This window comes from Tenebrio molitor, chromosome 1 (assembly GCF_963966145.1).
Source record: "Tenebrio molitor chromosome 1, icTenMoli1.1, whole genome shotgun sequence".
In the NCBI taxonomy this organism is placed as follows: domain Eukaryota; kingdom Metazoa; phylum Arthropoda; class Insecta; order Coleoptera; family Tenebrionidae; genus Tenebrio; species Tenebrio molitor.
The window spans coordinates 43645217-43673075 of NC_091046.1; the positions used below are offsets into that span (position 1 = coordinate 43645217).

A 27859-nucleotide genomic window follows, 5' to 3' on the forward strand; every position below is an offset into this window, starting at 1 on the left:
TATTGCTCGCGACTGTACATATTTATTTTAAATGTCAAACCTGGAATGTTTTCATAGTAACGGTGATTAAAAAACTGTTTTGGCCAATTGCGTGCATTAAAAAAATTCAACTTATGAGTGTTTTGAAATGCTAACAATCCTCCTCTTCCTGTAAACCTTGAAGAAACTAAGTAATAGCAATAGTTAAACATCTCTCCTTGTGCCCTAGCCCAAAGAGGCCCTCACGAGAAGTTTTCTCTAACTTTGCTGCATCTCTTGCAGCACACTCCTTCTATTGTCATATACAGGGCTACTCACGAGACTTCCGATGAAAATTTCGTTGTATGCAACCCAAAATACAAGAAACTCCTAGAACTTGATATTTTGTTTAATTCGAAATAAGTTGGCAATCTAAGTAGCTTGGCTAATAAAATTAATCATGACACTTTCTCTTTATTGAGGTTATGAGCAAAAGTTAAAACAAATGTGAAAACTGACATGACAGACACTAAGAGCCAGCAATCGTTGATTTAAGTATTACTTTTTATAAATTTGGGAAGCTAGAAACCATTGGAAGTTGTAGTTTCGGTTGCATATAACGAAATTTTCATCGGAAGTCTCTCGTGACTAAACCTGCATTGTTTCCAAATTACCTAATAATCTTTGTTCACTCTTTATTTGAGTGATAAACTTACAATATTAAAAGCATAACATGTCACGATGACAAAATACATATAAAGGAAATTACGTTTCATCAATGTAATGGCTGTTAAGACCCACCAAGAGGTTAGTGTTATGTGATCGCTCAGTAATTTTTATTGAAGCATAAAAATTTAACATCCACAAGTTGTTAGATTGCTCTATCCCACTTAATAAAATCGAGAGGCACCGCATCAAACCAAACGCCACGTTGAAATGTTATTGCATATTTAAGACAGTACAATATAAAAAATTAATATTGATGATATTTGTAAAATTAGGAACAATTAAAATAAGAGCTGGACAAAAAGATAGCAACTTTACTATTATTTATTTAAATAAATATATAACAAGGAATATCTTGTATAACATCCTCACAATTTTATAACAGCTGCACGTCACTCTGGCATTGATTTCATTAAATTGTCGATATACGCAGGCTTCAAAGTCGTCCAAGCGTCATTCAAAGCATCAAAGAGATCATTGATATTGCTATAATTTTTACCCCTAATTTGGTTGTTAACATAATCCCAAAGTGTGTCAGTTGGGTTTAGATCGGCAGACTGCGAGGGCCAAAGCTTGACTTTAATCTCTAAACAACTTTAGAAGTACATTACCTTGTTGAAATCCGAAGATAATAGCATCACTTCATCAACGTGTGGCACTAAATAGTTTTTTTTTCGTGTGGAAAATGTTGATTTTCCATTCGTCTAAAGCGTCTTGAAAATGGGATTTTAGATTGGCGGCACTGAGTGTCAATGTCATGTAGGATTTTTGTATAATTTTTTAAGTGTATTTGTATCATTTATCGCAAGCTGTACATTGTGTAGCAGAAGTCGAATCAGAGAGGTCGAGGGGGTTATCAGACTTACGGGCGGGCGGCCACCAGGTCTACAACCCTCATGGACAACTGGCGACGGGTTAAGAAAAACAGAGAGGACGACGACGGTTTTGAATATTTGAGGAATTGTTGACACAGGGGCCGAGAATTAATTAAAAATATAAGTTGCTGTCGTTGTGACCACAACTGTACGTGAGGTAATCGCACGATTATTTCTCTCCGCAAAAATATTTTTATTTCCCCGAAGAGGACTATTTTCGCGGAATTCCGCTCCAAATAAAACGTCGTGAACTGGTCCCCGAAGAACAATTCGCTCTTGCAGCATTTACTTTTTTATTGTTGATTCTGGCGACGAGAACGACTCCCAAAGGCTGCACTTAGAGATGAGAAAAGCATCCGAAATGATCCGTACAAGAAGATTTTGTGTAAACGCGTCAACAACGATAATCACGGAGTAAATGGGGGCTGCGTCCTCTTTAAAAACATGAGCCGCTGGTTGGCGTGCGGAGTAAATAGAGCGAGGAGAGGAATTCGCGCATGTGGAGAAATTCGGCGGGGTCCTCCAGTTCTGCTCGATAGTCGTGCCAAAGAAGGAAACGTTCGTGAGCTGAGGGCAACGTTTGGGAGTGTCATCTCGGTGGTCCTTCCGGGGGCGGCGTCACCTGGGGCTGCGGCACGCCCGCGGGCCAAAATCCCGCGGTCCGTTCCTGCGCTACTCGAGGCGAATGCCCCGAAAGACCGAAAGCAACAGTTGGTGCAGGACAGGACAGTTATTGATTTCTCGCCAGAAATCGAGCGTTCGCGTCTCTCCTTTCAGAATGCATCCGATCCTCGCCGTGTGATGTCACAGTCTACCGTCGATTCCGTCTATTGTTGCTCACGGACGTTCACATTTGGCATGTTCAACGGTGTCGTGGATGACGAACGTTGCTCGTCCGAAGGCCGGCCCGACCGTGCATGACTGAAATGAAGCGTTCTAGTGTCGAGTGAACGACGACATCAAATCCAGACAACCAAGGCCGCGAAATGTCCCTCAAGCTCTACTGCAATGACATGAGTCCCCCGTCCAGGGCGGTCTTGATGACGGCGGGGGCCCTCGCCCTCCAGATGGACCTCCACCAGGTCAACATCTACGGCAAGGACCTCGATACCGACTTCCTCAAGGTGAGCGCCGCCGACACTCGGGCCCCTTATGCTGTGAGTTTTTGCACCGCGTCTGAGATTGAATCGGCTTGATGTAGCGACAATAACTGTCAAACGAGACGCGTAATCGTCAGCACACCGATTCGCGATTGTATTCTGCCATCCACGTATCAATTATTACCAACACCACTTAATTGCGATTCGCATTCACTATTCACAATTTTATTATTATTAGATATCCACAGAAGTAATTTTTATTTTTTTTATTAAATTATTACTTGAGTGTATATTTAGAAAAATCAATAAATATGATTTTTTTTACTCCTTATCTTAATGTAAATTGATTATTTAAGGTTGTCGTTGTTACAATAGTTAATAGTTTATTCACGTAAACTGCCACAAGATTAAATTTCAATTTATGGATTATGTGGGTTATGTATTAATTCGGTAAAATAGTTATTATGGTGGGAATTATTATTAGTTAACTTTCCCGAATAGAATGCACATGCGAATGAAAGTGAATGAAATAGTGTACAAACTTTTAAAGCCCTGCAGATATGTACTTACCTACTGCAAACTGCAATGCAGAAAAGGCTAATTTAATGAGGATGTTTAGTTGTTTGAAAACGTTTATTATTTATGTGCCTGATAATTAAAACAAAATAACAACAAGTTTTGAACCATTAGAATCCAGAGCGAGAGTAATTAATTTCATTTTAATCCGTTTATTGGAAATGAGGGAAGCGGTTTACCACAACAAAAGCGCGTGAAGGATTTTTGTAGTTACCTATTTGATAAAAACATACATTCGGTAACCTTGTTGGGTGATTGTATAAAGGACCAAACGAGAAATTTTTGGTCGATTTGGGAAGCAAAATTTGTCCACATGGACAGTTTTTTGAGAATTAGTTATTTGGGAATTTACAAAAACAGTTTAAGTGCTACAGAACAGGGGAAAATACCAAAACGAGAGTTGAGAAGTTTTCTTTCGAAATGCACTTCTAGGTGCTTTGAAAAAATTTCCAAAAGGAGTTAATGGTAGGAAACTAAAAGAGAGAATTTCAAAGTTCGTCTTGACGTTCTATGCTATGAAAATGGGTGGAAGAAAATGATGACAAATGGAAAAACATTTCGCGATTTCGTGATGAATAGAAAATTTGTACGTGTCCCTTGAGTTTTCACTTGAGAGACAATAGGGAGCAGTAACTTGGTAGTCAATGTCATTTTAAAATTTCATTGTAGTTTTCCTCGCTTGATTATGTGGAGTGTAAACATAATGTTTAATTCCTTGAAGTGTCAAAGGATTTTTTTCAAAACTCTTCAAAAGAACTGTAAGAATATAATTAATATAATTTCAGTAGTTAAGGATTCTTCTTCCAATTTATTTTGCGTTTCGATAAAATTTGTAGAGGAGAATATACCTAATGACGATTAATGCCATGTAACGTGTTATAGGTTGCGCCCGTTTCACACTAGAGCACTCTGTTGTGTCAAATAATGACATTGTCGACCAAAATTTATTGCACGCCAGTGTACTACGTTGCGTATTTTTGTTATAGTGGATTCCATAAACATCCGTGCTGTCAAGTGTCACAATTTATTATTCGCAATGTACCCGGCTGAAAGTTGAAACACATCTTTTGATTGAAAGTGTAGCATGCTTTACTTTTTGTGAGGTTATGTATGATTTAGATATTTCAGTCAGATCAAAATTTATTCTTGCTGTTGTTGGGTTGTTTAAATTAAAAAAAGACATTAAATAGAAATACCAGAAAATCTCATTAGAACAGTCAATTGCTTTCTCTGGCTTTAAGTACTGTTCTGTTTTGTTTTTTCATTTTTTTCGAATTGTTGACAAAATGTAATTGACACTGTGTCATAAAAATTCGGCGGGGTTTGTATTGCTGCAGGGTGGTCAACCAAGTACATTAAAAGCACTATAACAGCTTTGTCAATAATCAGTGTGACAACTTGATGGAACTTGGATAGTTCGGATGTTTTTGGATTTCACTATATTATGAAAATACTCGTATAACTTATAGGAGGAGGTTCACGATTAATTAGAGACATTTTTTTCTCGAAATAATCACTCCAGTCGCTAAAAAGATTGGTGAAACAAAGTCAAACCACTGTTCTAACTTTGTGAACCAAAAATTGGAAATAGTAGTTTTTGTGATAGAACTGGACACCTCTAGTCTCAATGTTAGTTTTTTTTTCTTCGGAATCGAAAGCATTTTGCCAGAATCCCAAAAAACTGTTGCGTTTTTTGTCGAACTGTTTGTTTTTCCACTCTACAATTTGGTCTTTTCATTTGGAATGAAAATGATTCCAAGCTTCATTCACCTCAGTTTTTTTTTTAGAAAATATGTGCAGATCTTGGATAATAATAGTTTAGGTTTAGAGGATATTTGTCGAATGCGCTTCTGACCTAGTGGTGACATTTTAAAACCTTTGAGGAATCATCATATTAAGCCTAATCCATTGTGCACAATTTTTTCCATGTCATCTCCCAAAAAACTACAATTCGTTCCCATTTTCATTGGACATTTACACCATAGATCAAAACAATGTTTTCCTGCTCCACAACAGGTCTAGCTTAGCAGCTGGTCCATTTACAAGCTTTTCTGCAACTTCAAAATCCCTCTCAATCACCTGAGATGACTTCACTGGAAAATTGACCGGCAAATTCTTAATCGCGTAAAGAAATTTACTAACAAAACTGCTCAAAAAACTATAGTTCGTTGAGAAATTAGTTATTTTCATATGAGTAGCGCTGTCAGATCACTTTACAGGTATGAGGCCGAAATTTGAAGCACGATGCGTTAACCAAGTGCTGCAAAAGAAGCCGAATACCCGAAAACTGACAGCGCACGAATATTGAATAACATTTTTCGTGTTCGTTTAGGCAAAGTCTTAAAAAACATTAATTTATTGTAAATTTTGAGGTTATCTTTGACAGATGTCAAGTTAGGTATATAACCGGGAAAGCTTATATATTTAGTTATATACCACTTTCCCGGTTATGTATCTGAGGAAACAACCACGAAATAGTAGTTTATTTAATGAGTTCGTGCCAAAAAGGGCCAATTTACACACGAACGAGTTGAATACAACGTTTTTTTGTTCGACGAGCCCCTTAAAGGCTCCAAATCGCTTAAAATCTTGACGTTCCGTTTTGACAAGTTGTGACATTTATCAAAATCCGTTAACACAGGAGAAAATTCTCAAATTCTGACAGTGTCGAATAAAAAAGAATTTTTTGTTAAAGACTTCTACATCAAGAACTACAAATTTAATGAACCAACCTCGTATTATAATTTTATACCGTACACCAATATAAAAATGCGATTGGTAAAAACTCGCCTCTTTGTTTTGCTTCGACTGCTTGAAAGTTTCTGGTCGTTAAGCAAACAATTCTACAACACTTCCCAATATTAAACCAAGATTTGCAAAGCTTTTTAGATATTAAAGATCCTGTCTTCAGATAAAAACAAATATCGATTACATGACGCTCGAACAGAGACATATATTATATGTCTTACTCATATCAGGCAAAAATATTTTAAATGATGTGCCTCCAACAGAGTAGTACAATCACGGCCACTGAATTTCGTCAGTCGTTGTCATTCAACTCACATTAGTTGTAAACCAAGTTTTATATATTTCTAACCCCACATTGGAATTTTTGACATGGATGTCAATTTGTCAATCAAAAACGTTACTGGTGGCATTTTAATTTTTATTGTGCATGACAGAATTTCTCTCACAAAAATGTTCAATCTCAGTCATAATGACAATAAAGCTTAGGCTACACAAGTTTTTTCGAATTGACAGTCAAATAACTGACGAAATTCCGTGGCCGTAACTGTACGTTATGCAAAATATAAAGCTCATCCATTATAGACCTAAATTATCAAAATGCCGTTAGGTTGGCACTAGTGGTAAAATTCACTAGCTGCGCCAACGGGTCTTTTAATTATTTTATTTGTGCCGATAATTTAAAACAAATTTTCTGATTCTGAATGATTTATCCTTTCGTTTTCCATTTTCGCAAGAAATTATACTGATACTGTAAAACACTTCCATGAGCAAATAATAAATAAACTATTATTAAAGGTCTCCCGTCTCATAACCTCCATTTGACATTTTGATACAAATGACACTTTGTGACTAGATTATGAGTATAATATACTTTCAGTAAGTCCAATCACGCATTAAATAATCGGTAAAGTCACTAAATTCTTGGCCGACCTTGAATTTGACAATTCAGGTTTACAACGGATGAGCTATAAATATTTTCTTTTCTGCAACCAATAACTGACTATAGTTAGGTAATTTAACTTGAGTCATTCTGCAAACTTTTCATAAAAGCAACAAAACAAACTGGGAATGTTCAAAAAATAATTATCACAATTCCCCATCCCCACTATCCCACATTAATTAAAATGAATGAACAGTAAATGATTCATAATTACGTAACTACGTAATGTAACTACGTCATCACCTACAAATATTATAACAATTGTTGGGTCTCGCAACTCCTTTTTGAATGATACAGACCTTCATTATATTGTCCTCAAGGATTTATGGACTTCTTAGAACAATAGAACAAAAGAAGGGGTTTTGTAATGTCAAAAAATAAAAGTATCAATTTGCTGTTTTTGAGTGGTAGTGTCATGAAGAAGAGATTTTTGAAAATCCATGTCCATTTCGTGAAATGTAATAATTATTTACCATGTGAATATACCAAATGACTATAAAAGGTTGTGACGTTTTTTCAGATGTTGGCAATGCAAATGTTGGCCATTCTGATGACAAATGCCTGTTTGACAATAGACATAGCTGTACCTACACATTTATTTTACAAAATGAATTATCAATCAATGTTAAAATGACTCTTGTGCACGCCAATGTCTTGATTTAAACATGCGTTTCGCCAAATCAATATGTCAAAAGTATTACCAATCTATCAAAAATAGCCACAACCTTTTGTGATCATCCAACCAGTTGTGATTCCTTCTGAAATAAGTACCCTGCTAGAGAGAGAACAGAGAACCGAGACCAAGATTTGTGATTTGTGAATCTCTCATCCTGTTGCAGATAAATCCGCAGCACTCGGTGCCCACACTGGTGGACGGCGACTTCACCATCTGGGACAGCCACGCCATCGTCGGCTACCTGGTGGGCCAGCACGGCAGCGACGACCTCTACCCCAAAGAGACGAAACCCAGAGCTTCGGTCGATCAATTCTTACACTTCGATTCTGGCGTCTTGTATCCTAGAGTCAATACCATTATCGTAAGTACGGCATCGTGGACGTCATCGGCCGACTTGCATTCGTCTGCAAATGCGTCACGTGGGCGCCATTGTTCCCAAACCGGGTTAAACGGTGCATCCGACGCGAACGAGCGCACCCACGCCGCAAACTTTGCGCCGCAAAAAAGCCAAACGCCACCTTCGCAAAGGTCAAGAGCACGATGTGCAAAAGAGGAAGTTGGTCTGTTTCCGCGTTTTGGGTATACCGGGTGTGGGAGCGAAATCACCCGGGGCCAGAGATGGAGTGGCGGCGATTCTTGAAATATTTTACGGGAATTTGCGGTTATTTCGGGAAGAGGTATGTCAGGCGTGCGACGACAACCGAATTGACTGCGGTCCAAAATTGACGAAGAAAAGTGTCGAGTTACGAGCTTTGCAAAAAAGAGGCTTAAACCCATCGACGTCGAAATTCTATTTTCGTTTTTTCAAAAATTTCGAGATTGCGCCAAATCAAGTAATCTGGATTGATGACTTGACGTTTGGAAGACGGGTCCAAGCTGTTTTGACAATAATTGTGATAATATGTCAAGTGTCACACGGGCATTATTATAGACCTGAAGTGTCAAATTCAAGGTCGGCCACAAATTTAGTGACTGTACCGTTTATTTAATGCACGAGTAAACTTCTGCTGAGAGTGTACAGTTTGTTGATTGCAAAAAAAACGGGAATAGAAAATTTTCTTAATGTAAATTTTGTTTTGTTCACTTGTCAATTAATTGGTCTATTTGAAAATACCTATCAAATAATTTTTAAAAATGTCATCTCTCGTGAGAAGGTTTTACACTGCAAAAATTGTAAAAAAGTGTCACTTTTATTCTGACAGTTCCCGTTTTTTTTGCAACCAACTGTACTCATAATCTATAGCGTGATCAACAACGACTGAGTCTGTTGGCAATGAAACAATTGAAAAATATTGGTGTTTTTTGTCTCGTAATTGGCACTGACCGGATCTTTTAACTTGACATGACATAAAAAAAAGAGGTTGTGTTGGTTATGTTTATGCTATTACAAAAATGAATCTTTGATGGTAAATTTCAAATTTGCCTGTCATCCTGTCAACACTGTCAAAGCTGACAACCGGAAATGCGTTTAGATTACAGTGGTACCAAAATCATTCAAATTTTCATTGTTACCAACAGATTCAGTCATTCTTGATCACGCCGTGTATTTAGTAACACAAACGTCATTTGTGTCAAAATGTCAAATAGAGCCATGAAAGTTCATGAAAGCGTTTTACGGTATCATTCCAAGAAGTTATTAGTAATAATCAGGTATGAAATACAGTGTGGAATAAAATGATTTACATCTAGTTACCTTTGCATTACCCTTGTAAAAATACGAAATGCCACTCTACAAAAAAAAAGAAAGCCTAACCTCAAAATATTCCAAAATTCTAAATGTGATTTATTGCGAAGGGATGATATGAATGCAAAGTAGAGATTGAAATTAAAAAGGAGCTACCAAAAGCAAGTCACAGCTAGTGTTGAAAGTGGCCACCAACGTTTGTTAATTCAATTTAGTAAATTGTAACAATTGTCAATTCGATTGATGACATTTATTGACAGAACTAATAGTTCGGCACTTCAAAAAAAAAGTAGAGCGGTACAGGAAAATTTACATGTGCAAAAATTCCAAAGGTAATTAGATGTAAATCATTTTATTCCACACTGTAGAATTGTGTGCAATTTTTATTAACAAAAATAATTGCAAGAATGGAAAATGAAAGGAGAAATTCATTCAGGATCAGATAATTCGACGCAAATGAAGTAAAAGACTTGTCAAAGCTTGAGATTTTCATTTGTTTTCAATAGAACAAATAAGAAATTTAAATATCCATTGTCTTGGCCAGCAACTTTATCACTAATACCTATCAACCCAACGGCACTTGGACATAATAAAGATCCACGCAATTTACGTCGAAAATAAACTTAGCAACGCTGTGGAATTTTGATCTAAAGGAAAATGAAGTCAAATTAATTTTTTAAATTTTTTACAGAGCAATTTAAAAGTTTTCGTGAAACAAATTTCGTTATTTCCACGACATTATATCGAAATTAAATTTTTACAGAGGACGTGCGTCAATTTGGTAAAATTAAATTGGCGTTTCAGTTGTACCAACCTGTGCCGCTTTTCGTTGCTGTTTAGCATAACAGGGATATTTATTGTTTAACCAACGTAAGTCAATAATGCCAATTTAATCTAATGGCACTTTGACAGTTCAGGTCTATAATCGATGAGCTTTATACATTTTCTAAAAAAAAATATTGTTTGTACGACTAACTAATATTTTTCATAAATCGCTTGGAAAATGAAGGATTTATAACAATGTACCTACGTACTTACTTAGCTTTGTTCTGAAACATATTTCTCGATTTCTGTTGATAAAAAAAATTACAACCGTACAGTGATACTGTAAAATTGGCTTTTAGCAGATATTTTTGTACTGTTTGTTGTTTTAAAATATAGTAATGGGACCTCAGACATCGCAAAAATAAAAATTTGATTTTCTTTCATCTCGTCACGTGAAGCGTTGAGTTGTCCCGCTTGAAATTACTTTCAAAAATTAATTATATTGTCGAGTACTTAATTGATCCCAATTTAACGCTGGACTAGTTCCGTCATTGGTAAAATGTTTCCAGCTTCATTAATATTCAGGAAAAAACAGAACAGAGAACAGATGGAACTGAAGGCCCCATTATTCATTCAACGACGGATTACGGGCTTAACGTCCAAGAGCTCCGATACTGAAATCCATCATAAGACCGATTTATTCATAAAAGTAAAAAAACTGTCCACATCGATAAAATATTATTGTGAATGTCACCTCTTCGAATAATTTATGACTCGCAGTGTTTTTTCTGTTGCAGAATTCTATAGTAGTGGAGAACTCGAAAGAAATATCGACGAAAAATATAAGTGCAATTACGGAATCTTACAAATTTTTAGATACATTTCTACAAAGCAAAAACTACTTAGCCGGTCCAAGTCTAACGGTGGCTGACTTGTGTTGCGTCGCAACTGTGAGCACAGCCACCATCATCACGCCCATATCAACGGAGAAGTACCCGAACCTGTCTACGTGGTACAGGACTTGCAAGAACTTGCCGTTCTACGAGGAGACGAACGGCGCTGGTCTCAACAAGCTTGACGCTTTGGTGGAACTCAAACTGGGGAGACCTCGAACCAAAGACTTCTGTGAATAAACCCTCTATGTGTGGAAACTTAAAAAACCTCAACTGGTCTTATGTTTTCTCGTGATATTTTACATTAATTAATTTATTTATCGCTTTTATTATGTAAAGAATATTTATACATATTATTGGAAATGTGAAGATCAATTAAATATCTGCCTTTAAAAGATTGTCGTTCAGTTGGACCTTTTCCCCTGGTTTGAACGCCGGCATCCCCAAATACGGACAACTGGCGCAGCGGAACGCGTCGCCCAAATAACACTGAAACCTTGATTTGATCAAATCTCTCCAGAAACTCTCGAAGGCAACTTACACTTCCACAGGATGATTTGGGGAGCTCTTTGACGTTCTCTTTTTCTTTCCCTTCATTTGCCAGCTCGTCGGCAAGACCACATGAACAATCCTTGCAAGCTTTTCGCTTACCAGTAGTACCACACACTGTAAAAATCTAAGTACACCTCGTTACATTCAGTTATCCACATACCTCTCAATGATGAGGGATCAGGCTTCTTCAAATCGTCATCATCAAGTAAATTGTCGGGGTCTATCGTTTCCACTTCATCAACGTCGTCATCTAACTTCCAGACCGCCGGGGGTGCGGACTTTTTGAGGTTAATTTTCGCCGACGACCCAATCGCATATTTTGGTTTTATCGCAACGGCGTGTGTGCCATCCCTATCCGTGACCCTTTCCACTGCAGTGAATCCGTTCGTTTTCAAGAGAAACTCGGTGTCCTCGACGTCAGTGACATTTTTTACAACTATTTTTGCTCCAGGTTTGCACAACTTGAACGCCTTCTTTAGAGAGGTTTCTGGGGTGGGTTTTCCAGAAGGGCAGATTAGGGCGGCGGAAAATGTGTTGTCACGGAGATCTGTTGATAAAAATACAGAGTTTATGACAAACAAGGAATTTTGTCATGTCATTACCTGAGATTTCGTCGCTGTATTTTAATACAGGTTCGTCGCTCGAACTGTCCACCCCATTAGACGAAACGGGTTCGTGACTTATGGTCAATACATCTGGGGCGTTGAAATCAATTAAATCCATCGCAACAAATAATTTAATCGCTTTTCGAACAATACAAAAATAATCTACTCGAACTACTTGAATTGACAAGCAGCGCTGCCAACACTCTCCGAAAGTGTAAACGAAATCGCTAAACTTTGTTTCTGGAATGTTTACATGTTTGAACCTTAAATTAAAGATAGCTCACTTGTGTTTGTTAAATACTAGATTTTCATGCGTGCTAGCAAACTGCCATGCAAAATAGTCAAAATAAACCGTTGATTTTAAGAAATTCAAGTAAAAAGGCGACTTAGGGAATTTTTGAGTTTCGCAGTTGGTTCAAAAGAACTTTTAGTTCAAATTTTGAAAGTTGTGAGATACGGCGAAAATAAAGTGTTCTCTCGATAGTTTTATTGAATTTAAAACATTTAGCTGTGCAATTCCTGTGATTTATTTAAAATTGCTCTCCTTTCAGCTGTGTGCATGACGCATATTTAAATTTTAAACTTATTTGATCGTAGTTGGCGTTGGATTCTAGAATTCCACCATTTTCTAAATTCGTATTCGTAGTTACGTCAGTTTAAAGAAAAAGTTCTTATTTGAGCGAGGTGTAAACAGGTACGATAGTTTTTATTTGAAATTATGTTTTATAATAACCGTACGTCCAGGATTTATATTAAAGAAACGAATGTTCAGTTTTCTAAAAAGTGCGTTAGAGGAACAAGTCTAGTTTAGTTGTTTAGTGTCTTTACACGAAATTGAATGAAAGACCTTACTTTGTGTGGTGATTACGAATTAGTGGGAACAATAACAGCAACAAAGGGTGTTATTATAAGGTGAGTTTGTGTCAGTTTATTGTTTATTCTTGTTTATCAGATTTGCGTCATTTGGTAACCTAAACCTACGCTTAAAGCCTTATTTCCCTTTAAAGTTTTTCATAATTCCATTGTTAAAACTATTTGCTCATCATTTATAGAATTATTTAGGCTTTTCCTATTGAATTTTCATATAATTGGAAGATTCTCCACCTTCAGTCCATGAAAACATCTGAGTTTGTATGATTTACCAGTTACAAAACTCGATAATTACATACATATTTTATTTAGGTAGGAGATCTTTAGGGATTTCTTGCATCTATCCCTGCAGTTTCATTGTTGATGATACAATTTGATTCATTACAAATTGCTTCAAAAGAATTTTTTATGTATTTGCTTTTGGCACTGAGCTCGTGAAAATCAATCAAAAATACCTTATTATCAGTTAAACTTTAAAAAATTCTCATCAGTCGGTCTAATCCAATTTGTGATTTTTTAAAATGGCTTGTTTTGCTTTTATAACAGTAGATAAAAAAATCGTGGAAGATTTTCTTTCGTTTTAAAACTACCACTTACCTACACCCTGAGTGGTTTCTCTTATTTCGAATTTTACTGAATAAGTGGTGGTAAATCACCATTACTGACCATTGAGATTCGACTTAACAAGTAGGTATTTCTTGTTCAGCCTGTTCAAATAATAATTTTTTCCACTTGTATTGTATAATACTGTGTTTTTTAATTAGAAAACAGGGTTCATTACCCACGGTCCGTTGAATAATAATTTCAAAACTCACGCCAAATATCATAGCAACTAGTTTATAAAGTCCAATCGCAAATTTTAATGCGTATCAAGTATGCAGAGTAATAATTGTAAAACGTCAGTTTCAGTTTGTCTAATAATGAAACTTACTTATCAATTTCTCTTCATAGTCGTAGCAAAAGTAAATGTAGTATTTTTCTCGCGGGTAATGGGTATTACTCACTCGCCTTCGGCTCATGACTATGAGTAATAGTCATCATTACCCGCCCGTTGAATAATTATACTATTAAAAATTTCAGGAAACATTCGTGTTTGATAATTTCTTGTTAGTAAAATCTACATTAAAAATGTTTAGTGAATTTTCAATAAAAGATACTTTCTTTTAATTTCTTACTATTCAAATAATAATGAACAATAGATTTCTTTTTACATCATTTTGTATTTTTTCAAAATTTTTGCTAAATATTCCTCATTTGAGGCGAGTTATGCAAAATGTTTATTGTATTCTCAATTTGGTTGTAGGGCGTAAAATTTTATTGCATATTATGAGCGATTAACGGGCACAATGGTTGGGTTTGAAAAGGTTGGGAAGCGGCGCGTGCCGTTTGCCGTACAATGCAAATATACAAAATGTACAATACAACCCTGCTTAAAATATTACCTGCTAGTGGTAAACTAGGATTTATAAGCCCCGCAAGATCTTTAACTTAAAGTACCATAAAATTTTACGATCTACAACCAAATTGAAAACACAGTACGTTCGTCAAAGTATTTTTTTTGGAATTTGTATTAAAAAAAAAAGACGACGCGATTAAAATCTAGAACTTTATTTTCATCAAATTCTCATTTCATTCATCCATGTGCTACAACGGTCGTGATTTATTACAAAATATAAACAATTCGTCTCAAATCATTGAATATAAACAACGTTTACGAACTAATGTGGATACAATTATTGATCTGAGTATTATACGAGAAAGTATATAAAAATATATATAAAATATTATTGTAAAAATAGATATAAAAACAAACACGATGAGATTCGAAAGTATTAAAAACAGACTCACAAATAATGTCAAAAAAATAATTAAGTATTAACAGTTTCGGGGGATGGTTGGTTATTAAGTGTAGTTGTAATAGTTACGATTACAGAAAAAATGATATGACGAACAATATCAAAAATTCTAAATTAGTTGTCCTAGTTTTACAACATATACATATGTAGTCGAGTTACATTACCTAAAATGTACAAAAATGATTGATTACAACATCAAAAATCCAACCAAAGAAGAGAGATACAATTGAACGAAATCGATAGGTATGAGATTGCACGATATATGATACAAATTTCTTCTATCAGTCCTTCTTCATGAGTCCACATTTTGTGCACATTAGAGCAAACTATACAGATTTTTCTTTTTTTTTAATATATCTTCCAACATATACGTTAGGCACATAGTTTACACACATTTGCACACTATTTTTTTTTTAATTTAATTTTAAATTCACTATCTGGTTTTAAATTAGAACATAGCTTTGCTCAGAACGTCCGATTTGGCAGTAATAAACAAGAGAGCACAATTTGAAGGGCGTTTAACAGCGAGACCATCAGTTGGTGTAGTGATCAAAGGAGCCCAAATATTCCAAAGCAGCTCGATAGCAAAATTGATATTGGTCCTGAAACACAAACGTTATCGTAATATTTGTCGAGAAATATTGGCATTGCGCGAACGGTACCTCGGTTTGGACCATGGCAGGTCTTTGCGTGCGTAAAATCCTCGCCGTTTGGAATATGTCGACGACTCCTTCGTACTGCATTCTTTCCAAAGCTATACTCAGCGTGATGAAAACTCCAGTTCTGCCAACCCCGGCACTGAAACAATTTCGGTAGATAACAAAGAGGGAGGGTAAGAGTGGAGGGCGAGTACCTGCAGTGGACCGTGATCGGACCGTCTTGACCGAACTGTTCTTTAGTCTTGTGGACTTGTCCGATGAAATCGATGAATCCGTCGCCGTATTTGGGAACGCCTTGTTCCGGCCAGTCGGTAAACTGGAACTGTCTGACGGTGCGCGACGAGCCTTCCCTAGCGTCCGTCACTTTGAACTCGCGGAGGATGTACTGCGGCATGTTGTACTCGGCGATGGGGTCTACGACGAAGCATTGGTAACGGACAGAGCGGTCGCTGGGCCAGTACTGGTGGCATTTTTCCTGCAAAATAAAAAAAAATTGTCGGCGATCGCTCGGCGAGCGAAGACGATTCACCACCCACCCTTCCCATCTCCTTGAGCTTGGTCAGCATGACGATGATGGTCGAGTTGTGCTCCCACAGCATCCTCCACAGGTCGTCGGTGGTGTCAACGAGCGGTCCTTGCGTCGCGATGTACGCCTTCCTGTACCGATAGCCGTCGATGAAGCTCGCGTTGACGTAGTCCGACCCCTCTATGCCCCGCATGGGGGCCAAGCATACCCTCGTACTTTCGTAGGGCAAGATATGTACCAATCGATTCTTGTGTTTATTGCACGGTAAATTCGCCGTTACGAATCGCGACGAGTCAGTCTTGATGTTCCCCAGCTTCTTGAACTCGTGCTCCATCCCCGTCACGTTCTCCCCGGGTTCCAGCTGCATCAGCTTCTGGATGTGAGACTGGAGGCTCCTCGCCGGCACCTCGGTCTGTCCGCAGATGACGGCCTCGACCAGCGCGTCGTGGATGAATATGTACTGGTCTTCGGTCTGGACCATGTAGTTCCGCTGGGCGCGCAGACACGTCACGTGGCCGTAGATGTCGACCGTCTTCTCGTGGCGCATCCTCTCCAGCATGGAATCGATGACGATGAAGCAGCCGGTGCGGCCGACGCCGGCCGAGCAGTGGACGACGATGGGGCCGGAGTTGGGCGGGTTGAGGTTGCGCACTCTCCGCAAGAACTGCAAGAACGGGGCCGGGTGGTCGGGGACGCCGTGGTCGGGCCAGGCGGTGAACTGCAGCTGCTTGACCTCGCGACGCTCGCAGAAGCCCACCTTGTGGATCTGGAAGGTCCTGATGCAGTAGGTCGCCAGTTCTTGCACTTCCGTTATCGTGACGGACATGCTGCCGTAAGTCTCGGACGCGCGAGTCGGCCAGTACTGGTCGCACTTGATCCTGGTGCGCTCCTCCAGCTTGGTCATCATCACTATGGTGGCCGTCTTCAGTTCCCAGCACATCCGCCAGAAGTCCGCGAAGGTCTCCTGCAGCGGCCCCTGGGTCGCCACGTACGCGTTGTGCTTGCGGTAGCCGTCGCAGTAGTTGGCGTTGATGTAGTCGCTGCCGAGGATGCTTTCCTCGGGCGGCAGGATGACGCGGCTGTGGTCGTAAGCGATCACGTTGGCGTAGCGATTCTTCGGCTTGTTGACGTCCATATTGGAGTGGTCCCAGGTGAACTGCTGGCCCGGCTCGATGCTCTCGTACTCCTGGGAGAACTTCATGTTGTCGTTGGCCTTGAGGCGCTCGATGTGACTGGCCAACTCCGAGATGGGGATCGGCGGATGGGAGATCATCGCGGGAGTTTGGAAGTTCAAGCGTCTCATCTCCACGGGGTCGCTGGGCGCGATGCTGCTGTTCAGATCTGCGGGGATCAGGGGACGCGTCACGGCCGTCTGATCCGGAGTCTTGCACGGTTGCCGCCGCTTTCGGTAGATGAAGACAATCACGAAGATGAGAGACAAGGTGAGGGCGGCGATTATGGGTCCGATTATCCACAAAACGCCGACATCTTTGCGCTGCGAGCTCACTTTGACGTCGTTGTCGGTGGGGTCGTTGGGATTGGGTCGCACAGGAGGGTCACCAGCCGGGACTTCCCTCATGTCGAGGGACAAATACTCGGAGAAGGGACTGCTGGTGTAGAGGTGTTTCTGGGGCGTGTCCACCACTGCCCGCACGAAAATCCTGTATCGACGCCCCCTCTGCAGCTTGTAATTGGTGAATCCGTCGTCATCTTCCCCCGTTCCCAGATGGAAAGTGTAGGGTATGTTCCGCTGAGGGAATTTAGCCGCAATGTAGGGCAGATTCGGGTTTGCCATGGCTTTCTCCTTGTTTTCGATCAAGGTGTTGGTCAAAAACTGATCCGGATTCTTGTTCGCTTGGCTCTTGTCTTCGGGCACCACCACCAGGAAATAGTGGCTGATCGGCCCGTACTCTTCCGACGCCTGGGGCAAGATCACGTGGATCTCTTCGCCGTTGACCACACCGTAGAAATCCGGCTTGACCATGGGTTGCGGAGCTGCCATCTGCGTCGTCACCGTGATTTTCGTGGGGGGTCGGTACGAGTGGTCCGTGGGGATGGCGCTCACGTTCACGTTGTACGTGGTGAACGGTGACAGATTGTTGATGGTGTAAGATCGAACGTCGTCGTTGAGCATGATTTCGGAACGTTCGATCTTTTGCGTCTGCGTTATTCCCTGCGAGTCGACGAACTCCTTGATGGCGTCGAAGGAAATCTTGTACTTGATGGGGTTCAAGCGGATCGGAGGCGACCAGGTTAGAGTCATCGAGTGGGTGGACACCTCGTGAGCTCTCAAGTTTAACGGCACGTCCTCCGGTTTGACCTTCACGGTGACCTTCTCCGACAGCCTCCCCAGGCCGGTTTTCAACCTGGCCGCCACGGCGATGGCGTATTGTGCGTACTTCTCCAGGTTTACCAGGTCGGCGGAGCCGGTCACGTCTACCGATTTCTGCTGCCACTCGTCGAGATCCTCGACGGCCGTCATGGTGTAGAAAATCTGGTAGCCTTGGATCTTCCCCCGCGAAGGTATGGGTTCCCACCACACCTCGACGCTCGAATCCGACGTGGCCACCGCTTTCACGCTCATGGGGGCTCTGCCGATGTCGTGAGCCGTCTCGATGGTGAACTTCTCGCTGTTGGGTCCGGCGCCCTGGTTCGTGTACGCCTTCACGTGGAAGACGTACTCGGTGTTCTCTTCCAGGTTGGTGAAGACCGCCTTCGTGTGCGAGACGTTGCGCACGATCACGTTGCTGTGGTCGGACTTCTTGTGGAACTGGATGTCGTACTTGACGATTTGGCCGTTGCGGTGTTCGCGAGTCGGGGGGTCCCATGTCACGCAGACCACGTCGGGCGTCTGGAACCTGTACGTGATGTTGGCGGGGGGTCCGGTCGGGGGTCCTTCGGGCGTGTGCATGTACTTTATGGCTTCCTGGCCGATCCCGATGTGGTTCTGACCGGCGACGCGGAACTCGTATTCGACGCCGCGCTCCAGGTCGTTGATGCGGTAGGTGTTGGTGTGGGTTCCTGCACGAAACCGATCATCAACGGTTCGGACGTTGGTCGGACGTTTACCTTTCAGATCGACGTTCTTCAGTTCGTGGTCCTTCACTCCGTACCTCAGCCTGTAGCCTTTCAGCTCTCCGTAGGTCTGCGACGGCCGCGTCCACTCCAGCTCGATGGTGACGGTGGGCTCGCGCTCGATTATCCTTAAACAATCGTTTCAGTGGTGCTATCGAAAAATGCAGCTTCGGGGCATTACTTAATGGTCAGCGCGGGCCTGTTGGGCACCCCTCCTGGGGTGCGCACGTTGACGGGCGTGCTCCTGTCGCCGTCCCCCTTCCTGGTGAGGGCGGCCACTTGAATGGAGTAGGTCGTGTCCGGTTGCAAGCCGGTCACGTTCAGTTCCAGTTCGGCGTCGCCGAAAACGTCGAACTTCATCGGATCGTTGAGGAAATTCTTGCCCTGCAAGCCGAGGATTACGAGGGTTAATTTATCGTTCGGCGTGGCGTTAGCGCGTCGAGTCGCCGTCTGAGGTTTATGAAAGCAATACAGAATCGGGCAATTGCCACCAGATGGCGACTCGCTAATCTGAGAGTGATAAAAACTATACTTCTTCTTTGGTCTCCTGTACGTGGACGTGGTAACCCATGATAATGCCGTTTCGCTCCTTCGGATGGGGCGGTTTCCATTCGACTTTGATCGTGGTGGAGTTTATGGGGGTGACTTTAACGTCCTGCGGGTTGCCGGGAACTGTGGAATTAGCAACGATTGAGAGCACGTTCCGCAAAACACAAAAACATCTTATCGTTTATAGAGCATGCAGGCACGTGTTTTTGTTTTCGATTATTTGTTTTTTTTTCTCACTCATTCTTGGAAAAGAACACAACAAAATCAAATAAACATTAAAACAAAATCCATAAAACTTCCTAAAACATTTGAATACCAACACACGACATATCCTTGAATAATTACCTCATCCAGACGGATAAATGGAACACAAGAACCTACTATGAATTTTATCTACACATTTATCAGCGAAAAAATAGAAATGATTTTTCTTTTTTTGTTGTTGTTGTATACTCGTCCCGGTGCTGCTTGAAGGAAAATAATGGAAGTCGGAAAATGAACACTTTCCTCCTTTCCGAATGATCATTTCCCGAACGGTATAAATCATAAAGCACAAAAATAATCTACTGAATTCTCTAATAAAAAAATCACTACTAGCACACAACAGAGAAAAATACTCACTGATAACTGTGGAACCGAGTAATGCAAAAAGTCAGAGAAAAAAAATAGTAATTGTAAAAGTGTTACAACACTATTATATCCATCAAAATTCAAACATGTACAGGTTTTTACAAAAATAAGAAAAAAACTATCTCCGCTACAAAAATGCTTGGAGGTTCGTGGAAAAATAGAAAAAATACTCACACACATGTATTGATTAAAAAAGTCTCAAAAAACATTTCGTCAAAACATCACGGGGGAAAAACCGGGTGGTCAAAAAAATTGTAGGGGGAGTGGATTCGATCGTCGTCGCATCATTTAATAAGAAAAAAAAAAACTGTGTCGAAAAAACGTGTCCAACTATCTGTCACATGTTAGTTGTTGGTTGTTGTGTCATTTCACTTGCACACACTTTGAGAAGAAGTGAATTCTCTCTATTTTTTTTTTGGTTGTTTGTATTTTTGTCTTGTTCGACTCTCTCTTCATGCACCAAGAGTTTTGCTCAAACCAAAGAAAGAAACAAAGAAATCGGCTAAGTCGTTAGAGCGGATACCAGACATTAATAATTGTAATGTCAAAAATAGCATGCCCATAGCATCATCACTATGTTTTTCCTACGGTCTACGAGTGTTAAGTATTGGTATTCAAATGTGACAAATTCCAAGCTGTGCCTGAAAACTGGAGAAGCGAGCCAAAACAAGAGTTAGACGTCACTTTACAAGAACAACAAATAAGATTGCATTGACTCACTTTCGCTGTTAGTTCTCTCAAATAAAATCGAAATCTTCCTCATGGAGTAGAAATTGGGTATTTATGGCTCGTCACACCACACGAAAGACGTGATATTATCATTTCTACTCCACCTGTCATTGGTTAGCTATGTTATCTATAGCGTTAATCGATTAAACTTCTTTTAGTATTAGTATTAGTACTCAGTCATACAGTCACACACAAAAAATGGTGCAAGTGTAGTTTACACACAGTGAAATGTGATATAAATGTGCCATATTAAAGTGCGCATGTCACCTACTTGTGAGAGTGAGGTGCTGCCTAGCGATAGACAAGGGAGGGGGGGACGACGGATTCGGAGTGTCCTCCGTCGAGGGGGGTCTGGGGGTTCTGGGATTTATCACCAGCATGCTAGGTGGTGTGTTACTAAATTACGAAAACGGTGCACGAAATCAACTAAAAAAATTAATACTCATATATAATTATATAAAAAATAAAACAGTGCCGATTGTGACTCAAAAAATGTGCCATTGCAATGCAACTCTGTGCGAATGAAAATCAATAAGCAATCATTACATGTGAACGTGAGTAGCTAAAACAATAACAACAAGGAACGAAATTAAATCGAACGTAAACAACAGAACATTTCAAACGAAAAGTTCGAAACAAATAAAAAACACAATAATATGTCAACTAGAAATTTTTTAGAAATACCGAAAAAACAGTTATTGAAAAAATCTGTCGGAAAAACCTCTTTATATACTGCTCCTGCAAACGCTTTTGTAGACAGAAGAAAAAACATTAAAAATTAATTTTGTCTCATCATAAGTTCACTAAGTACACTAACGTATTGAGGTTCACGTGAGGTCTCAAAAATTGCTGCAAAAAATCACAAAAATTCACAAAACCAGCTTCAAAAAATCCTTCCTGGGCGGGCTGCAATGGTTAAAAAAATTGGTATAGTTAAGTCACACATATCACGGTGGATATGTCAAAAATCATGAAAATCTACAACTAGAAGGCCAGGAGGACGACGGTGGCGTCCTCCTGCAAATTATAACGGAAAATCGATACACAGAAAAACCAAAAAAAGGAAATCTTTGATAAGGTCAAGGGATCATATGACGGCGTCATAAATTCTGGTGCCACCCGAAAAATGAGACAAACAAAAGTTTAACGAACACGATGATGAACAACGAAGAAACGTGAACGTTAACGAGACAGCAGTTCGTTAAACTTTGTCCGGTACGAATTTGGTCACCTAGGGGTGCGCAGTGGCACCGGAACTTGTTGGCCACACTGTAGATTTAGACCGTCGCTGTTCTCATTTGGATTCACAATATGTTTATTGTTTTACACTTAAAACTCCTTTCTCGTCAGCTGTCAACTGTGGTAACACATTTATTATAATCGAGGGGTGAGGCGAGACCGAGGCACTGCCGTCCGTCTCGAAATACACGGATGGTGTGTATTTCCGAGGTGAGGCACGCCTCGTCCCCGTCCCGCCGCTTGAAAATCTCAGTTTTTTTTTTTTTAACAAAACGTTCACCGTTCTTATATTTAGATGGAATCAAAAACTCACACGTACCATCTTCATGGGTTCGCACGGTGATCGGGAACGAGCTGGGTCCGTCTCCGACTGAGGTGCCGGCCAGGACCCAAATTCGGTAAGTGGTCCACCTTTTTAGTTCGTCAAGCACAAATCTAGTAGCGTTCAATCTAACTTCTGAGGCTTCGCTATCTGATCTATCTGCTTCGACATACTGTAGCTTGTAGTATACAATGTTTCCGTTGCTGCGGTTAGCAGGGGGTGGATCCCAGATGACTCGGATGGCAGTGGGACTTACCGCCTCGCCGGTAACGTTGCTGGGCGGTGCGCCCGGTACTACGGTGGCGTTAGCGTGTTAACTTAAGCCAAAGCTTATAGCCTATGTTTTTTTTTTTTACTGTTATGTATGATTCTCTTAACTCATGAAAAAATGACAACAAGTGGATATTAAAATAAAAACTTCACTACCTGATAGGTTCACGTAAAAATTTAAACGAAACAACTAAAACAGTACTAAATCATAGAAAAATTCCAACGGAAAAACTGAAACAAGTGAAAGGTGCTCAATTGCACATAGTTAATTAAAAACGGCATAGCATTACTTGGTGCAGTGCTCATTAACAAATTAATATCCACTGACGACTAGTTACTGCATGCAAATGCAATTCACAGAAAAAACACTCATCCATCACGCATCCACAACGGCATTAATTCAAATAGTTTTAATAAACTTACACACTTCTGGAACGTTAGTTCCGTTCAATCGCATTTTAAAACAATGCAACATTAGTTCACAGTTTGGAATCGCCGCGGTCGAATCGTGCCGTCCCACCCGCGTTTCGACGATTTCCCTCTGCTGGAAGTCGACGAAACGGAATCGTCGACGGCACGATCGGAACGCGCTAATCGCATCTCACCTCGAGTCGGCAAGTCTCGCTTGACGACTCGAGTCCACGCAAGTGAGTGGCAGACGGAATCGAGGTGGCGTCGTTGTCCCCTCGCAAAAATCCCCCAATTTCCAAAAAATATCGAACTACGTGTGTACGATTGCAAACGCAAGTGTTGCAAACACAAAAATACTTCAAAAACCAAAAATCACCCTCGACTTACAGACCAACCCCCGACCGAATTCTCTTACCGTACTGCTTCGTTCTGACTGGGATGGGCGGCGTGGTGGCGCCCTCTCCGCGTTGCGATCTCGCCGCCAACCACACGTAGTACAGCGTGTTCGGATAGAGGCCGGTCAGAGTGTAGGATTCGGATATAGGTATGCGGCGGTGGTGCTTCTCCTTGGCGTAGGTGTCATTCCAGTAGAGCTCGTAATTGACGATGTTTTCCCCGGAATGCGTCGGTTTGCTCCACTGCAGGGTGACGGCGGTCTCGCCGATATCCGACGCCATGAGGTTGCTCGGTTGGCTAGGCACGCCTGCGGGATAATCGTGTTAATGCCAGAGTGCCGTTGTGATTTCAAAATACACTGTTTACTAAAAGCGCCACCGGATATCATTTCGAATTTGTTGTCGTAAATCGAGACATTTTAAAATGAAAAATATTGTGAAAAAGACGACCGTTTCTCTACGATCGCGAATTCTATTGAATTATTTTAAGATTTTTCCTATTCACATGTCGTGGATCGTTGCTTGTATTACATATGGCACGTTTTCCACTACTGCATTATTATAAATGTTTCTAATATCGCAGCTGGCTGTGATTTACATGTACAGATTTGCCGCCTCTCAATTTCTGAATTCGTAGTACAGCTGGAATATAAACTTGACAAAATGTAAACGCCTTATTATTATAGAAACGGAACAGCGTTGGCTTATTCATTTACAACAATTTTATAACAGTAATAAAGTGAGTGCACCCTACGTTTCCACCGCGTGAACGGACGAAACTTGTTGTGAGAAAATTTTTTCATTTGAAGTTACACGATCTAAGCCCCTTGTTCTTAGGCAACCAAGTAATCAGATCAATATACCTTGCGTAAACTTGTTGTAGTATTGGTACACCGTAAGTATAGGTGGCAAATCTGTACAGCACACTAGTATGTTGTAAACATTTACGATAACTCTGTATTTGACTTTTTAGATCGCGCTCCTAGGCACAAAGAGTGCAGATTTCGGCGGTACCTTGCTGGGTTTTGACGTGGACGGGGGCGCTGAGGGGTCCGGGCCCCACCGACGTGAACGCCTGGACTCGGATGGTGTAAATCGTGTGCGGGGTCAGCTCGTTTATTGTTGTTAGTTGATTGTTGTCGACGACTTGGGATTCCCACTGGGCCATCGATAGTTGCGAGTTGGTCGTGTAGTACACTTTGTATCCCTGATGAGATGAAACAAAAATTGGCGTTGCCGTCTCTGCGGTCGCACATTGAAAAAGCTTACGGTAACTTGTCCGTTTGCCGTCTCCGGTTCGTCCCACTGTATCACCATGGTGCTAGAACTGAGGGGGCGCACCTGAACATTCCTCGGCGACGATCCGGGTTCTGTAATTTTACTCAGTTTAGAAGGACCGATTCGTGGTTGGTGCGTCATAACAGACATTAAAAAAAATAATAAGGTGGTAATTGATTTTTTGACCGAAAGGAACACAAGATAAAAACACAAATGAAAAAAGTTAGACACTTTTTATTGTGAACATTTAACTTACTGGCACCTCCAAAAGACGATTCGGCTAAAAGAGAAAAGTCACAATTAAAAATTGAAGTAACAACGTGAGCTTTGTCGAGTTGTAAAAAAAAAAAAACACTACTTGCTAGAGTACCAAATAGGCGTGAGTGAAACTACTCTAGTCGTGTAAAAAGGCACACAAAAATCCGAAAAAAAACTTACATTAGGCATAGGCACAAAATCCATATGAAAAATGGGTAGTTTGCATGAAAATGATAAACAGTAGGGTGAAAGAATACGAAAATCGTCGGGATGATAACGCTTCTCTTAACTATTATTTTATCATCGGTCTGGCTGAACGCGCGACGGATGAATTAAACTTGGTTCGAGAAAGTATAAAACGACGACGACGACGACACAATTGTCTAACCTTAAACCTCCGTGTTTCGCTTCCGAAACCGATCGAGACGGAGTGACAGAAGCGGAACAAGTGGTTGCAATGGAGAGAGAATTTGATGAATCCGGAGGAAATTACCTGTTTCTCCTGTAATAACGTACGCCGGCGTGCTCGGAGGTCCTCTGCCTATGTTGTTGACGGCTATGACGTACATCTCGTATTCGGTGTAGGGACTAAGGCTTCTAATCGTATAATACATGGTAATGATTCCTGATATCTCGCTGTAGGCTTGATTGGCATATTTTGGCTTGAACTGAATGACGTAATACTGAAGATCCTCGGCTCCGTTGTAGGACCAAGTCAGCCTGACGGAAGTCGCCGTGATTTCTGACACTCTAATATTGGTCGGTGGTCCCGGTAATGCTAAATTTGCGGGATCGACATTAAAGGATTCGAACTAGAAACCGACGCCCTACTCACATTGTACTTTAACCTGAGCAACAGATTCGATAACCCCCAACGCGCTAGCGGCTATACAAGTATAATTAGCAGACTCCTGGATATTAGTTAGTTCCAAAGTGTTCTTCCCGATGGGCAACTTGTCTTCCGGAGTAATATCTTGGGTGAGGCCCTTGCGCCACTTGACGAAAGGCATCGGCGAGCCGACGGCCACGCAACTCAAGTTCAGGCTGGCACCCAACATCACCTCGTTCAGCGGCTGGGGCGGTATCGAAAATTGGGGGGGAACACGACGTACTGCAAATTCAGGACGTCGTTTTCGCAGAGACCACAATGAATTACACAATTTTTACCTTTAACATAAAGCAAAGCCGACTTGGAGTAGTCGGTGCCGATTGCGTTTTCCGCAACGCATTCGTACTTGCCGTGATCCTTTTCTTCGCTGTCTCGGATTTGGAGGGCACCTGAAACGCAAAATATAATTGTCTGACGAATCCAATTTGCGAGCTTGAAAAGTTCACGTACTACTTTCTTCGTCAATAACCAAGAGTTTTCTTCGTGGTAAAGTAAATTCTGAACCGGTATAAAGAGAATCTAGAGACATTCAAGCCAACAACTCGAGTTGCTAGTCGAGTACAGTCCTTCTCAATACTCTATAATATTTTTGTAGAAAATAATCACTGGTGTCTTACAGAAAGAATTGGAAAAATTTACGAGTGAATGAAAACCAGTGAGTGAAAGACAGTGAGCGAAAGTGAAGTGAATGAAAGAGAAACCTTCACCCACTGGTAACTATGGATATTTTCGCAAATTTCTGATATATTGTTTTCACTTGACACCACAGAATTCTGTTAATAGCTCAATCCATTCATTTTTAGTTGACTAATATCCATTATCCTCCATACAGAATGAGAGTGACATTTTCAGTTGCTTTAAATATACTTCGTTTTTCTTTGTCTTTTCGTTTATTTAAAATGGCTATTCTTTTGTTCTGCGATGGGCTATACTGTTTGCAATTTTATTCGATGCAAGCAATTCTTTGACGCATAGAAAAGTCGGTCTGAGATGTAGGAATCTTTATTCTAGATATTAGAAAAGGTCTTTCTTTCTCCGGACACTAGATGACTAGGAATGTCTTTGATCTTTGAACACAACGCTCCGGTCTTTCTCAAATCGTGATAAAATGTCGTACAATTTAAAATCCGCCGTTCCTTCTTTTGTTTCAAATTTATTCCTCTCTGCAACATTTTTGCAATGCTGACAAATTCATTCAGCAAGTGGTTCTTTTTCTCGACACGGCATGGTGAAATGAGTGATCGAGCTTTCCCCAAGCAACAAGGAACAAACTGCATAAACAGTCATACCACGACACTTCGTCCGTTCTAATCGGTTTTGTTTCAACGGTTGATGCGATTCTCGCCGTTTACGGACTATTTTATGGCTTCAAATTTTGTCGCGCACCTTTTATGGGAATTCGGATAGTTCACGACCGCTCCCGTTAGTAAATAAATAATAATAAATCTCGGAAAGGGGTCGATCCGGGGAGGCCGGAATGACAAATTCCATCGGCACGCCGCCTTGTATATATAATGCAGCCGGATGTGTGCGATGCCACTCGAGTGGACAAAAGGAAAATGGTAGCTCTCCCCTCGGTGGAGCTAATGGTCCCCCGGGAGTCTCACCGGAACTTGCCCGCTCGGAGGATTCCGGCAAACAAACGCCCCGCACTCACGTGGACCGGACACTCGATTAGTTCGCGTAAAAAAAATACCTAGAGTAGACACGTTCACGAGGAAATATTATATACGAGGGTCCACCAAGAGAGTCTGGAAACGTGTCGGGTCACGGCTCTGCCGTGAAATATTCCACCCTCCTCGGTG

General features: G+C 40.8%; 3 protein-coding genes across 14 annotated transcripts in view; 1 reads left to right on the forward strand and 2 right to left on the reverse strand.

Moving 5' to 3' along the window:
• The first annotated feature begins 1659 nt into the window (after positions 1-1659).
• On the forward strand, positions 1660-11336 carry LOC138122334 (glutathione S-transferase 1-like). 2 transcript variants are annotated; one of them, XM_069036580.1, is made up of 3 exons: positions 1660-2716; positions 7763-7960; positions 10846-11336. In XM_069036580.1, exons 1-3 carry the CDS (start codon positions 2546-2548, stop codon positions 11179-11181), a joined length of 705 nt encoding a protein of 234 aa, XP_068892681.1. In that variant the 5' UTR covers positions 1660-2545; the 3' UTR covers positions 11182-11336. The 2 variants fall into 2 exon arrangements, with proteins under 2 accessions (XP_068892681.1, XP_068892682.1); XM_069036581.1 differs by having other exon boundaries at positions 2007-2683.
• Positions 11250-12301, reverse strand: CIAPIN1 (cytokine induced apoptosis inhibitor 1). Its single transcript, XM_069036579.1, has 4 exons — positions 12096-12301; positions 11654-12040; positions 11483-11607; positions 11250-11430 (listed from the first exon to the last, which is right to left on the reverse strand). Exons 1-4 carry the CDS (start codon positions 12214-12216, stop codon positions 11317-11319), a joined length of 747 nt encoding a protein of 248 aa, XP_068892680.1. The 5' UTR covers positions 12217-12301; the 3' UTR covers positions 11250-11316.
• Positions 12302-14560: 2259 nt separating this feature from the next.
• Positions 14561-27859, reverse strand: part of Lar (tyrosine-protein phosphatase Lar) — a 424567-nt gene continuing 411268 nt past the window's right edge. For 5 of the 11 annotated variants that reach the window (XM_069052710.1, XM_069052716.1, XM_069052732.1 and 2 more), the window contains 14 exons: positions 26333-26443; positions 26001-26276; positions 25659-25943; positions 25164-25187; positions 24899-24999; positions 24644-24836; positions 23650-23937; positions 22551-22847; positions 19617-19756; positions 19266-19468; positions 16020-19212; positions 15678-15958; positions 15487-15622; positions 14561-15426 (listed from right to left, as the gene is read on the reverse strand). In XM_069052710.1, coding sequence (XP_068908811.1) covers positions 15358-15426; positions 15487-15622; positions 15678-15958; positions 16020-19212; positions 19266-19468; positions 19617-19756; positions 22551-22847; positions 23650-23937; positions 24644-24836; positions 24899-24999; positions 25164-25187; positions 25659-25943; positions 26001-26276; positions 26333-26443 — 5597 coding nt within the window. In that variant the 3' untranslated portion in view covers positions 14561-15357. Of the gene's footprint in view, positions 15427-15486; positions 15623-15677; positions 15959-16019; positions 19213-19265; positions 19469-19616; positions 19757-22544; positions 22848-23649; positions 23938-24643; positions 24837-24898; positions 25000-25163; positions 25188-25658; positions 25944-26000; positions 26277-26332; positions 26444-27859 lie in introns of all 11 variants that reach the window. The other 6 variants (XM_069052750.1, XM_069052740.1, XM_069052766.1 and 3 more) reach the window with 6 other exon arrangements.

What these genes read in the sequence shown, in the direction of transcription:
- LOC138122334 (XM_069036580.1), top strand. Translation starts at nt 2,546, where the DNA reads ATGTCCCTCAAGCTCTACTGCAATGACATGAGTCCCCCGTCCAGGGCG. An exon ending in ACACTCGGGCCCCTTATGCT is followed by an intron (nt 2,717 to 7,762) that starts GTGAGTTTTTGC and finishes ATCCTGTTGCAG; the next exon opens with ATAAATCCGCAGCACTCGGT. An exon ending in CTAGAGTCAATACCATTATC is followed by an intron (nt 7,961 to 10,845) that starts GTAAGTACGGCA and finishes TTTCTGTTGCAG; the next exon opens with AATTCTATAGTAGTGGAGAA.
- CIAPIN1 (XM_069036579.1), bottom strand. Translation starts at nt 12,216, where the DNA reads ATGGATTTAATTGATTTCAACGCCCCAGATGTATTGACCATAAGTCAC. An exon ending in ATACAGCGACGAAATCTCAG is followed by an intron (nt 12,041 to 12,095) that starts GTAATGACATGA and finishes TTTTATCAACAG; the next exon opens with ATCTCCGTGACAACACATTT. An exon ending in TGATCCCTCATCATTGAGAG is followed by an intron (nt 11,608 to 11,653) that starts GTATGTGGATAA and finishes AGATTTTTACAG; the next exon opens with TGTGTGGTACTACTGGTAAG.